At 36.5% G+C, this 13,254-nt stretch overlaps 1 protein-coding gene across 1 annotated transcript in view; it reads left to right on the plus strand.

The window, feature by feature from the left end:
- The window catches only part of LOC148535363 (collagen alpha-4(VI) chain-like), a 423,891-nt gene that overhangs the window by 304,636 nt on the left and 106,001 nt on the right, over positions 1-13,254 (plus strand). Inside the window, 2 exon segments of the mRNA XM_088462796.1 lie at positions 3,604-3,666; positions 3,761-3,796. Of these exon segments, the coding sequence (XP_088318922.1) occupies positions 3,604-3,666; positions 3,761-3,796 (99 nt within the window).

The raw sequence follows: 13,254 nt of genomic DNA on the forward strand, positions 1-13,254 counted from the left end.
TATTATACCTTATATACTTGAGCTGCTCTGGCTGGACATCTTTGTGACATCACCACTTAACACTTATTTTTAACACTTTATATCACTCTATGTTTGTTTTTCTTTAATTTATATTACATTTTCACACATTTATTTTTCACATTTCTAACACTTCTAACACTAAGCATCTACTTTCACTTACCTAACACTTCAACACTTCACTGCTATTTTTCATTGGTGTTGTGCCCTGGGGTGGTTTGGCTGTGTTGGTTTGGGTGTGCCCCACGCCCCAGACATGAACCCCTATAATGTTAGGGACTTACCCAATGAGGTTACCTTGATGTTGGTGGGTAAGCTCATAACTTTGGCCAAATTTATGCCAAAAACTTTGTATATGATGTATAATTATTAAATGGTTGTATTTTGCATCTGCTCTCCCCTTTTTTACTGTAAGGTATTATACCTGCTATTTGTTGTCATCTTGCCATCAGTATATACCGTTTATCATAAATTACCCCACTATATTTAAATTAGATTAAAAATAGACTATGTTTGCTGATTTAGGAAGTTTAGAGTTTGGGCCAGTTCTCAAGTGATATTGTCTGTGGAACCTATGATGCCAATGTAAGATACTGAGGATCTATAATATATAGCCTTTAGATTCTTGTAGCTCAAACCAATTCGGTGCAAAGGGGGCAACTTGATCTTATCCCGGACTCACACATGTCTGCTCGCAGTCCTATGGGGCTGCGCACAAAAATGTGTGAGTCTGGAGGTACCGTAAGTGCGGCATACAGCCACACTTACTTGTGGGTGCCAGTAATTCGCACCTAAAAGGATGAAGCCCTCGGAATTAGAGCGCCAAGCTTCATAAATGCTGACCATCTAATGCAACGATGTGATGGCCAGAGCTCTTTGGTTAACTCATCACAATTTCCCTACATTATGGGCCGTATTCAATTAGGAGCGAAAAGTCTGAGGCCAGACTTTTTGCCGTCATCGGAGGTTTTGCCGGCGAAATGTTATCACGCGTGTCCCCGCGTATCCCTGTAGTCAATTGCAAATGTGCGAAAACGGGACCGGCGAATCTGAAATCAGCGAAAAGTTCAGTCAGTTTTGGGGAAATCAGGCTGACACCCCCTAAAGATGCTCTGACTTGGGGGTTCACTATGGGTACCCCACGAATAGACCTGCTAAAGGTATTTGGGGTTTTTAAATGGTCTCAATAGGCGCTATTTAGCGTCGATGAGCAAGTGATGGAGAATAGCATTTTGCAACTTTTTTGGGGGAAAATAAGTATTCCCATCAAATTTGAGGTACATGAAAATGGGTGCAAGCATATTTTATAATGTCTAAAGTCAAGCATTAAAAAGCGCCAAAACCGCACTTTCAGCAAGTACCTGCAATCAAAAATACACCCCCCCCTTTCTTACAGACCCCCCATAGGCTATTTCGCTAGTTTTTGAATTTGTACCCCCACTTTGATTTTTTTTCGCCCATTTTTTCAAAGTGCTCTTTTGGGGTGTTCTTTGTGTATTTTTTTTGCATTTTTTTAAACAATTTGCGTCAAGGGGTTGTACAAAGGGTACAGGGTGGTTTCCGTACCTCTGCACCCCAAAACCCCAATTCTGCACTTTTCTCTCCCGGGTATTCATAGGCGAAACTTTTTTGCCTATCACATTGCATTTCGTTTTCGCACCGGCGAAAAGACGCTGAAATTGAATACGGGGATAAATGAAATCGGCAAAAATCACGTCATCGGCGAAAAAGTATCGCCGAAACTGACTTTTCACTTCTAATTGAATTCGGCCCTAAGTCTTTATATGTAAATAACATTAGTGAACTGTTCATTGAGAATACAGTGAGCATATGTGAAAGATGGCTACCTCACTGCAGTTTTTTCCTCATTGGAACAGGTCTTTTTCGTGTGAACTGGCCCTGAAAAACTAATGGCAAACATTGCCTACATTTTTCACTGTCGACTATTTATTTCACTAAATAGGCACCTTTATATATAGTCTGATCTTGCTACAATATATACTGCAATATATGCTGCAAATAAAACCAAATGAAATACTTATTCACAATGGAAGGATCACCAAATTTGAAGCAGAAATAACATCCAATTTAAGAATGTGGATTAATGTTCCATCACATAGTAATAAAGCCTGATGCATTTCTGCTCTTTAAGTTAATGCAATTTCTTAAGAGGAAACTAATATTCAAGTAGATAATAAGGGTCACAAGCAAACAAACATAACACACAGGTAGGCCAGGATACAGTCATTCAGTTAGTAATTTCAGAAAAAAAATTAAGGTAGGCAAATAAGTTACATAACCTGCTCCTCAGTCACTGGTCACATGGAAGAATGATTAAATAATGGCCTGAATAAATAACACAACTCACAGGTCAGTCATCTTAGGGGTGTGGACACATAAGTAGTGGTACTCTTGCCGGTGGCCACTGTACACCATACTCTGGCTGGAAACTTTTAGCCTAAGGGCAAACATAAGCAAGTGGCATGATGCAATGAAAAATTATCATGACAAAAAAATTAGTAGGAATGTTTAATCTAATGTAATGCGATTTTTATAGTCAATATAAAAAATAAAAAATTGTTATGTAAATGAGCTATATACAACATTTAAAATTTATCAGCCCCATCTGACATAGCACAAATTATGATCCCAGTACAATATAGAGATCATTCTATTGACTTTTATGCAATACGCAGAAATTTCTGTTGACCTATATACAATACACAGAGCAATGTAATCACTGATATACAATACAGGGAGCATTCTAGTGACCACTATACAATACAGAGAGCTCTTTAGCAACCAGTATGCAATACGCAGACCATTACAAAACCTCTACACAATTCAGAGACCATACTAGTAGCATCCATGCAATACAGAGATTATTTTAGTGCCTGGTTTACAATACAGGGAACTTTCTAGTGACCTCCATATACAGAGGGACCTCTATACAATACACTATTCTAGTATCATATATGCAAATCAGATATCATTCTAGTGATTGATTTACAATACACAGAGCATTCTAGTGTAATATGGTTTTAATTAGCCTATTATTATTATTATTAGCTTTTAATTATTAGGCACCAGCAAGTGTATATGGTGTTGTCCAGTAAAGATCACTGTGCCTCCTGGACTAGCCCATCCCTGCTGGGCACACTTTGTTAGGCTTCTAGGGTAGTTTGCATTTAAACTTCCTAATTGAAGTGGGTTAGAAATATCAGATGTGCTTTACTCAGGAATGTTTATTGTTCACATATATGATTAGAATAAACTTACTGTACCTTCAAATGTCCAGATTGAATAGTTAAGTAAAGAACATTTCAGAGTTCTGACTTTGGAGTCAAGGCCACACGTATACTCGCTATCCACTATCAGCCTAATTGGATGTTCTTATTAAATGATCTATGCCCGCCATGTATATGGGATTGTGAGAAATCTGGGCGAGTGGGAGTGTCTGAAGCATATTGGCAGTTAAATGACATAGAAGCTTGTGTAACATCTACAGTAAAGTTTGGCTGCATTGTTCACAAAAGCAGATTATTTATTATTTTCTGAAATGTTCTATTTCATTTTATATTGCAGGCCAGTCCTGGCTTGTCAGGAGTACAAGGTGGACAAGGAGACATTGGACCGCCTGGTCCTACGGTAGGAAGCATGTTTATGAGGTCAACAAGAAAATGTAAATATTTCACCTTATAGGCTTTAAATAATGCTAGTCTTTGTTTCTCTATTTCTGTAGGGTGTCAAAGGACCACAGGGAGCAGTATCTTTTACGGTACACAACCTACTTTAATTCATCATTTTTCCATACAACTTTAATTCAATTGATATTTCAGATATTAAGTATTTTTCTCTAGATTTTCAAATTTTCACAAACAATAGATTTTTAAATGGTGACAGGCGACCTAGCCCAAGCTGCTTGCTGTCAGAACAGGTAAAAATAAATATATAATTAAAGTAAAAAAATAAATAACCCATTAACCTTCTAAATAGACAGTCTACTCCTAAAATGCTCAAAAAAAAAAAATAATTGATAGGGCACCCATGCTTGGAGAGTTCTAACTATAAGCTTAGTAGCACTGGGCACTTCCTGGTAACTAGGCTAATTGCCACCAAGGTTATATAAGTTAGTATAGTGGAAGCACTGAAAGCTTATTACAGTCATAGGCAGTCTGTGCATGCTGACACTTGCAATGCTACTCAGCACTGGGCTTCGGATCTAGGTGTGGGGGTCCAGTTATTTCCTTTGTCCCAATGCTAGGTAGGTTCTTACACAATTGAAAAGGTACATTTCTTAACTTATTTTACAGATGTGTCCTCATAAATCTAGCCTCCTTGCTCTTTAAACAGCCCTTCTAGTCGTGCCATGGTATGACTCAGTAACTTCAAGCGTCTTTTTATGCAAATTTTTACCTTCAAATGCATCTTAATCGGAAGTGATGCGAGTCAGTTGTAAAAGCAGCTTCTGCTGATTAAAATGATATGTGACATTCCTATATTCTGTGTGAAACTGCGGGTATATCTGCACGCAAAACGCTGCGTTACACTGTCACAGCTGCTGACACTGTACTGTAGTATTTCTCATGCAGATACACCCGCAGTCGCACACAGAATATAGGCATGCTACTGTACATATCAATTAATCAGCAGTAGCTGGTTGTGCATCCTATTTGATACATTGTGTGAATAAGATGCATTTGAATGTAAAAAGTCGCACAAAGGCGCTCAGCATTACCAAGTCACATGGAGTTCCCACGTTATGTGTAGCGCAACTTGTAGCGCATGGAGGAAAGATATATGTGGACACATCAGTACTATGCAATCTGCCCTAAACCACCAGGTTTGCAAATTGACACGTATAGGATGCAGGTTGAATAATCAGCTTACAATAGTAAGTAAATGAAAACCTGAACATTGCTCACCTTGCGTAAATGGAGCAAAAGAGAAAAGAAGGCTCTCTTTGTGGGGCACTCTTAATGTATTTTTACTAAAAATTAAAATGTAACTTTTAATATATTCCATTAAAATTAAACCTCAAGGTATACAAAAAACAATACAAGACAATACAATACAAAGATTTTATGTTGCTATCTATAAGTGCTGTGTCCTTCGATTGAAAATGAAAAATATATAAAATTCCACAGAATATCCTTCTATTAGTTTGGTTATATACCACCGGGACACATATGTAGCATCATATATAGAAAAGCTAAGAGCGAAAATATTGAGTAATACAATGGAACAAATTGTTCTCAGTATTCTTAGACCTCCAATATGAATCTTGTTGTATATAAAGGGTATATAAATGCTCACCACCAGTGAGTACCAAAGAATTCTTGTTCATAAGTTATAAAAGTATCTTTCTCTAGCCCACAGCGTTCCTGTAGTCATGCTATACAGGAACACACAAACATGTATAATGCGGTATACTGAATAAATATACTAGTATAAATATACAGACATATGGTGGTAGAGTAAATATTATGTTATAATTCACTCTTCTCTAAGAGAATAGTTATTTAGCCATCCAGATGATAATTATGCATATATTTCCTTGTATATATGGAAAAGTCCATTCATGATACAAAATTATATTTAAAAATTAATTGGTTGAGCTATACATCACTTCAAACACCGTTTACCCTCGTGTTTATTGCTTTCGTCTGTGTGGGTCAGTGTACCCATACATATATCACCCAGAAGGTAGCCAAAATCAATGACAAACTCTCTATAAAAATATGCACAGTATTATTAGAGATTGAATGCTATATCTGGGATATCTCTCAGAGGAATAGTTTCTGATGTCTGTAAATTCCTTTACATGTGCCTTAATCAGTAAGTGCATACATTTAGAACGATTTTGTCAACATTAGCCATCTACAAATTGTGTATATTTTGGCAATTGACCAGATACTGAGGCAAGGCAATAAAAGTATACAAGCTTCAGGGTACAGACACGGAGGTCTGGGTGGAGTGATACAAATACCCTTGATACATGTCAGAGTGGAGGATGGTGGTCAGCGTGTGCACCAGCCAGACCGTGTTCATCAGAGTCCTTGGACGCGCGTTTCGCCGTTACAGACTTGTTCACCATCGCATGTAGTGCAGAGACACTGTTCTTACTTTTTGTACACATTTCCGGGTCCATGTCCCGATCACATGGTCGCAGAAGATCATTATTCATTGGCTCAATGCCACACGTGACCGCCTGTCATCCGTCATGTGTGTCCACAGAGCCATTATGCATCTGATATTCATTGTCCATCACGAGTGTGATGGACGCCCAGTGGGGTGGAGTATCAGTTATCCATTCAGATGAAATTAACTCCTTCAGTGCTGATATGCTTAGTGGTTGTTATTAATCACAATACAGACATCACCTCAAGGACATGAAGTAATTTCATCTAGTGATGTTTAACTCCTTTCTTTCCATAACGATGAGGAGTAATAAAGAGTAAGAAGATATTCATATATTGTTACTTACATATGTTTCTAGTCAGCATTAGCCACAAAGAGGAGATTATCCTCCTACGTAGGTCATTGCTGGTTATGTTACCTAAAACATTTATAATGGATACCTTTTAATTATCATTATAGATGACATTTGAGGACAAATAATGAATTGACAGTTTCTTGTTACCTCATTAATATTATCTTTATGTAATCCTGATTGTTGTTACCCTCCCCTTTCCATGTTGGATATGATGATTCACACTTAGAGGAACTAATTATATGTTTTAGGTAACATAACCAGCAATGACCTTCGTAGGAGGATAATCTCCTCTTTGTGGCTAATGCTGACTAGAAACATTTTATTATTTTTGTTATTTTATTACCAGTTATTTATATAGCGCACACATATTCCGCAGCGCTTTACAGAGAATATCTTACCATTCACATCAGTCCCTGCCCCAGTGGAGCTTACAATCTATATTCCCTACCACATGCACACACACATACACACTATGGTAAATTTTTTGTTAGGAGCCAATTAACCTACCAGTATATTTTTGGAGTGTGGGAGGAAACCCACGCAAGCACAGGGAGAATATACTAACTCCACACAGGTAGGGCCATGGTGGGAATCGAACCCATGACCTCAGTGCTGTGAGGCAGTAACGCTAACCATTACACCATCTGTGCTGCCCATAGAAACATATGTAAGTAACAATATATGAATATCTTCTTACTCTTTATTACTCCTCATCGTTATGGAAAGAAAGGAGTTAAACATCACTAGTTGAAATTACTTCATGTCCTTGAGGTGATGTCTGTATTGTGATTAATAAGAACCACTAAGCATATCAGCACTGAAGGAGTTAATTTCATCTGAATGGATAACTGATACTCCACCCCACTGGGCGTCCATCACACTTGTGATGGACAATGAATATCAGATGCATAATGGCTCTGTGGACACACATGACGGATGACAGGCGGTCACGTGTGGCATTGAGCCAATGATAAACGACCATGTGATTGGGACACAGACCCGGAAATGTGTACCACCTCACTGAGCGTCCATCACACTTGTGACGGATAAAGAATATTAGACGCTTAATGGCTCTGTGGATACACGGGACCGATGACAGGTAGTCACGTGTGGCATTGAGCCAATGAATAATGATCTTCTGCGACCATGTGATCGGGACATGGACCCGGAAATGTGTACAAAAAGTAAGAACAGTGTCTCTGCACTACATGTGATGGTGAACAAGTCTGTAACGGGTGAAACGCGCGTCCAAGGACTCTGATGAACACGGTCTGGCTGGTGCACACGCTGACCACCTCCCTCCACTCTGACATGTATCAAGGGTATTTGTATCACTCCACCCAGACCTCCGTGTCTGTACCCTGAAGCTTGTATACTTTTATTGCCTTGCCTCAGTATCTGGTCAATTGCCAAAATATACACAATTTGTAGATGGCTAATGTTGACAAAATCGTTCTAAATGTATGCACTTACTGATTAAGGCACATGTAAAGGAATTGACAGACATCAGAAACTATTCCTCTGAGAGATATCCCAGATATAGCATTCAATCTCTAATAATACTGTGCATATTTTTATAGACTTTGTCATTGATTTTGGCTACCTTCTGGGTGATATATGTATGGGTACACTGACCCACACAGACGAAAGCAATAAACACGAGGGTAAACGGTGTTTGAAGTGATGTATAGCTCAACCAATTAATTTTTAAATATAATTTTGTATCATGAATGAACTTTTCCATATATACAAGGAAATATATGCATAATTATCATCTGGATGGCTAAATAACTATTCTCTTAGAGAAGAGTGAATTATAACATAATATTTACTCTACCACCATATGTCTGTATATTTATACTAGTATATTTATTCAGTATACCGCATTATACATGTTTGTGTGTTCCTGTATAGCATGACTACAGGAACGCTGTGGGCTAGAGAATGATACTTTTATAACTTATGAACAAGAATTTTTTGGTACTCTCTGGTGGTGAGCATTTATATACCCTTTATATACAACAAGATTCATATTGGAGGTCTAAGAATACTGAGAACAATTTGTTCCATTGTATTACTCAATATTTTCGCTCTTCGCTTTTCTTTATATGATGCTACCCGTGGGTATATAACCAAACGAATAGAAGGATATTCTGTGGAATTTTATATATTTTTTAGTTTTCAATCGAAGGACACAGCACTTTTAGATAACAACATAAAATCTTTGTATTGTATTGTCTTGTATTGTTTTTTGTATACATTGAGGTTTAATTTTAATGGAATATATTAAAAGTAAAATTTTAATTTTTAATAACAATACATTAAGAGTGCCCCAAAAAGAGAGCCTTCTTTTCTCTTTTCCTCCATTTACGCAAGTGCAATTCGGCTCTGGGGAGCACCACCAACAAGAGCTACTCTCTAGACCCAATACTTTTCTGGGTGACAATAGTTACTGATGTTGGTAATTAACATATGGTAATATAATTATATTTTTCTGTGCGGATACAACCCTCTTTCCTTCCACATTGCTCACCTTGTTAGGAAAAAAGGAACAGTGGCTATTGTAATGTTGACTATAATGGCTTTGAATTGATTCTGGGCAAGTCTTCATCAGTTTACAGCAAATAGAAGTGTATGGTATGAGAATGCAGTGATATCACATTTTGGTAAGACCAGTGCTATTCTTCAGCAGGAATATACTAAAAATGATCTGCGCTATAAAACTTATAGAATTGACTGGATAAAGGTAGCTAAACAATAATAAATATAGACATAAATGACATGATCACATAATTTTTAATAAAAATGTATAGTATAAAAGGTATCAATTATGCATATAACACTAACAAATCTAAATCAGTTAATTCGGACTAGGATCCTCCTAATGACATAAAGGAAATTTATGTATAACCCCATAAGAATAATAATACACTGTAACAATACTAAGCAGAGCCATTGTGGCTAAAATGTTGGAAAATGGTAGCAGCTTTCCGAATTACGGATCCTTATATATAAAAATAGTCACTGTGGCAATATGCAGACACCTCTGCAAAAACAAAGGAAATCACGGAGATTATTCAAGGCAGTCCTGAAAACATGCAATGTACTGAATATAGGACTATGTAAACATATAGGATAAGTCCTTTAGACTCCTATAGGCATAATCTTGCTGGTTGGTAAAAGGTGGCTTAGATTATCCAACATTTATATTCAATCATATGTGTATATTGTCCTGTCCACAGTTGGATAGCCTGGTGTATATACCAACTTCTTATTGAACAGCCGCAGTGAAAAAACCCACAAGCCGTCCAGCGGGACCGGCATATGACGTGTGTTTACTCACACTTCTGTAGCTTTTAATACTTGGGCCCTCCGTCCGAGCATCCTCGGAACCTGCAGGGAGTGATCCTCCTGCTGATGGTTACGTAATGAACCCACCTAGATAAGTGCAGAGTAGTAAAGCCAAGTGGCACTTGGTGAGGTGAGTGTAGTGTGGAGTCCTTCCACTATACTAACCTATTCTTATGCAGGAACTTAGTTCCTGAACCTCTCATTATGCAAAATAATCCGAATTGACCAATATATTCCAATTATGAAGGAAATCTTAGTATTTTTAGGCAATAAGCCAATGTTCATATATGTAGAAAGGAGCAAATGTCTGTATAGAACTCCAGTGTTGGACTTGCTCTAGTGTTCATTTTTCTGAAACCTCTAAAAGTCTTCTGATTTCAAATGTTGGTATATTCAGAATACTCTGAAAAAGGACACTCTCACCAAAAACACTCAAAAAAGGCCAAAAGGCCAATCATTAGATATTTTCTTCAATCAATAATTATTTATTAAAACACATGTACTAATTGGTATATAATTAATACAGAATAAAAATGCCCAATAAAATTGCTTACATCAATCGTTAATCAATTTCCAATTGTCATAATTAAGGACAAGGTAATTTATTCTTGCCGTCAACCCTTCTGGGTCAAATTTCCTTCAGTAGGTTCCTACTTGTAGACACATGGATTCTCAACTAAGATTTCACTACACTTCATTAGGGGTACCTAATTCTTTAAACAGAAACAGATATTGATCTTGATTATAATGGGTGAATAAAAAAGGCTTCAAATCGCCAACCATCAGGTGAGGGGTCAGTAGAATCATATCAGTACATACCTAAAAGTCACAAAATGGTCACAATAAATTGCTATATGGTCATGAAACTGTCATAATAAATAATAATGACACAGCTGGCAATTGATGCTAATATATTTAGTAAGTATTTGAAATCTTTCATTATAGTCCTTGTTAATGGTCTTTTACCATGACTGCCTGTTATTTTGCCAGTATTGAATGTATATATCACTTATAAAAAAAAGCTGTATTAAATTTGGAATACATTTTATACCAGATTATCAGTTTTGGTATTACAATTAGAAATATTGTATACATCATTCACTTTAGATAAATAGTGAGAATGTTCACTTGTTAGGATCACTTATGATGTTTGAACCATTGGTGACATTATACAGTATATGCATTGTAAGAATTTATGATTATGTATTATTATGACAGGTTTATGACCATAATTTAAGGTGACCATTTTGGTGGTATTATATATGCACTAAAAGGACGTATGCACAATTTATTATTATTTAGTATTATTACAGTTTCATGACCATATAGCATTTTAGTGTGACCATTTTGTGACTCTTAGGTTTCATCTGATTTTATTCCACTCTATCGTAACTGGATTTGTTACATCAATAATCGTGGTATGTACTGATATGATTCTATTGACCCCTCACCTGATGGTCGGCGATTTTAAGCCTTTTTTATTCACCCATTACAATCGAGATCAATATCAGTTTTTGTTTAAAGAATTATGTAGCCCTGATGAAGTCCTTATGAACAAAGCACGTAGGATAGTGAATTCTTGGTTGAGAATCCATGTGTCTACAAGGAAGAACCTGCTGAAATTTGACCCAGAAGGATTGACGGCAGGAATAAATTACCTTGTCCTTGATTATGACAATTGGAAATTGAATAATGATTGATGTAAGCGTTTTTATTGTGAATTTTTATTGTGTATTAATATGTACCAATCAGTACAATAATTATTGATTGAAGAAAAATGTCCAATGATTGGCCTTTTTTGGGTGTTTTTGGTGAGAGGGTCCTTTTTCAGAGTATTCTGAATATACCAACATTTGACATCTTAAGACTTTTAGAGGTTTCAGAAAGAAGAACACATTAGTCCAACACTGGAGTTCTACGGACATTTGCTCCATTCTACATATACAAACATTGGCTTATTGCCTAAAAATACTAAGGTTTCCTAAATAATTCGAATATATTGGTCAATTCGGATTATTTTGCATCCTCTAAGTGTTTTTGTATGTTTTATTCTGATTCATTCTTGCTAACAAGGAAACTACTGTGAAGTGCAGCATTTAAGTAATATTTGAGCGCAAGATAAGGGTATTTGTTTTTAAATATATATATATATATATATACACAGGTTGAGTCTCCCATATCCAAATATTCCGAAATATAGAATATTCTGAAATAAGGAATTTTTTTAGCATGACTGAGAAAGTGAAACCCTTGCTTTTTGATGGTTCAATGTGCAAAAACTTTGTTTAAGGCACAAATTATTAAAATAAAGTATACAATTACCTTCAGGCTTTGTGTATAAGGTGTATATGAAACATAAATGAATTTCATGTATGTACACAAACTGTGTGAGCCACAATTTTATTGAAAATATTGTATAAAATTACCTGCAGCTGTGTGTATAAGGTGCATATAAAACATAAATGCATTCTGTGTTTACATTCAGGTACCATTCTCAAGATATTTAATTATGGTATGCAAATATTTCAAAATACAGAACATTCCGATATCCAAAATACCCCTGGTCCCAAGCGTTTTGGATATGGGAGACTCAACCTATATATATATATATATATATATATATATATATATATATATTATACAATTGTTTCTCTATAGCTCCACCCCTAAAAGCTCCACCCACAGTTCTGAACACCTATATAATTAAATAGCCCTTGGTAGGACCTTCACTTAGAGAGGTACAATGGTGCCCAAATATAGATCATGTTAAGATTTGTCAGCAAATCCCAGATTATGGTGATCAGGCAATATTGTTATTACAATAAACGATGAATAAAATATATTTTAGTGCTGCAATTTTTCAAATAAAATATGTCAGAGCAGCTTAACTATTCTCAGATGGGTGACTGAGATCCAGAGGAGCCGAGCGAGTCTCTGCGGATGTCTGTTCCATAGGCTAGAAAAATAAGGAGGTGTGTACCTTCATAATAGCTGACACAATTTATATCACATCAGTGTGCCAAGTTAACACCATTCACTTTCTTTCATCCCAACAAATGACTGCATTTGTTCACTTGCCCGCTGAGTAATCTGATGCCAATTCTTATGTATGTGCCATCTCCTGCCAGGAATCACATTTTTCCACAATCTGTTTGTTATATTTTGCTAGGTTTGAATGGGTTGCTGTTAATTAATATCAGACTATTACATCCAGATCTTTATTCTCCAATTAGTAAACTATCTTAGTCTAATATGTAGAGGGTAATAGGGTATTGATAGAGGCCAGGTTTACCATGAAAATGCGAGTCTGGTTTTGCTCTCTTGTACCCTCAGTTCTGTGCACATACTCTACAGTACAGATTGCATATACCTGACCATTGTGGCTATTG

This window comes from Taudactylus pleione, unplaced genomic scaffold, assembly GCF_031769625.1.
Source record: "Taudactylus pleione unplaced genomic scaffold, aTauple2 ptg000053l, whole genome shotgun sequence".
Taxonomy (NCBI): domain Eukaryota; kingdom Metazoa; phylum Chordata; class Amphibia; order Anura; family Myobatrachidae; genus Taudactylus; species Taudactylus pleione.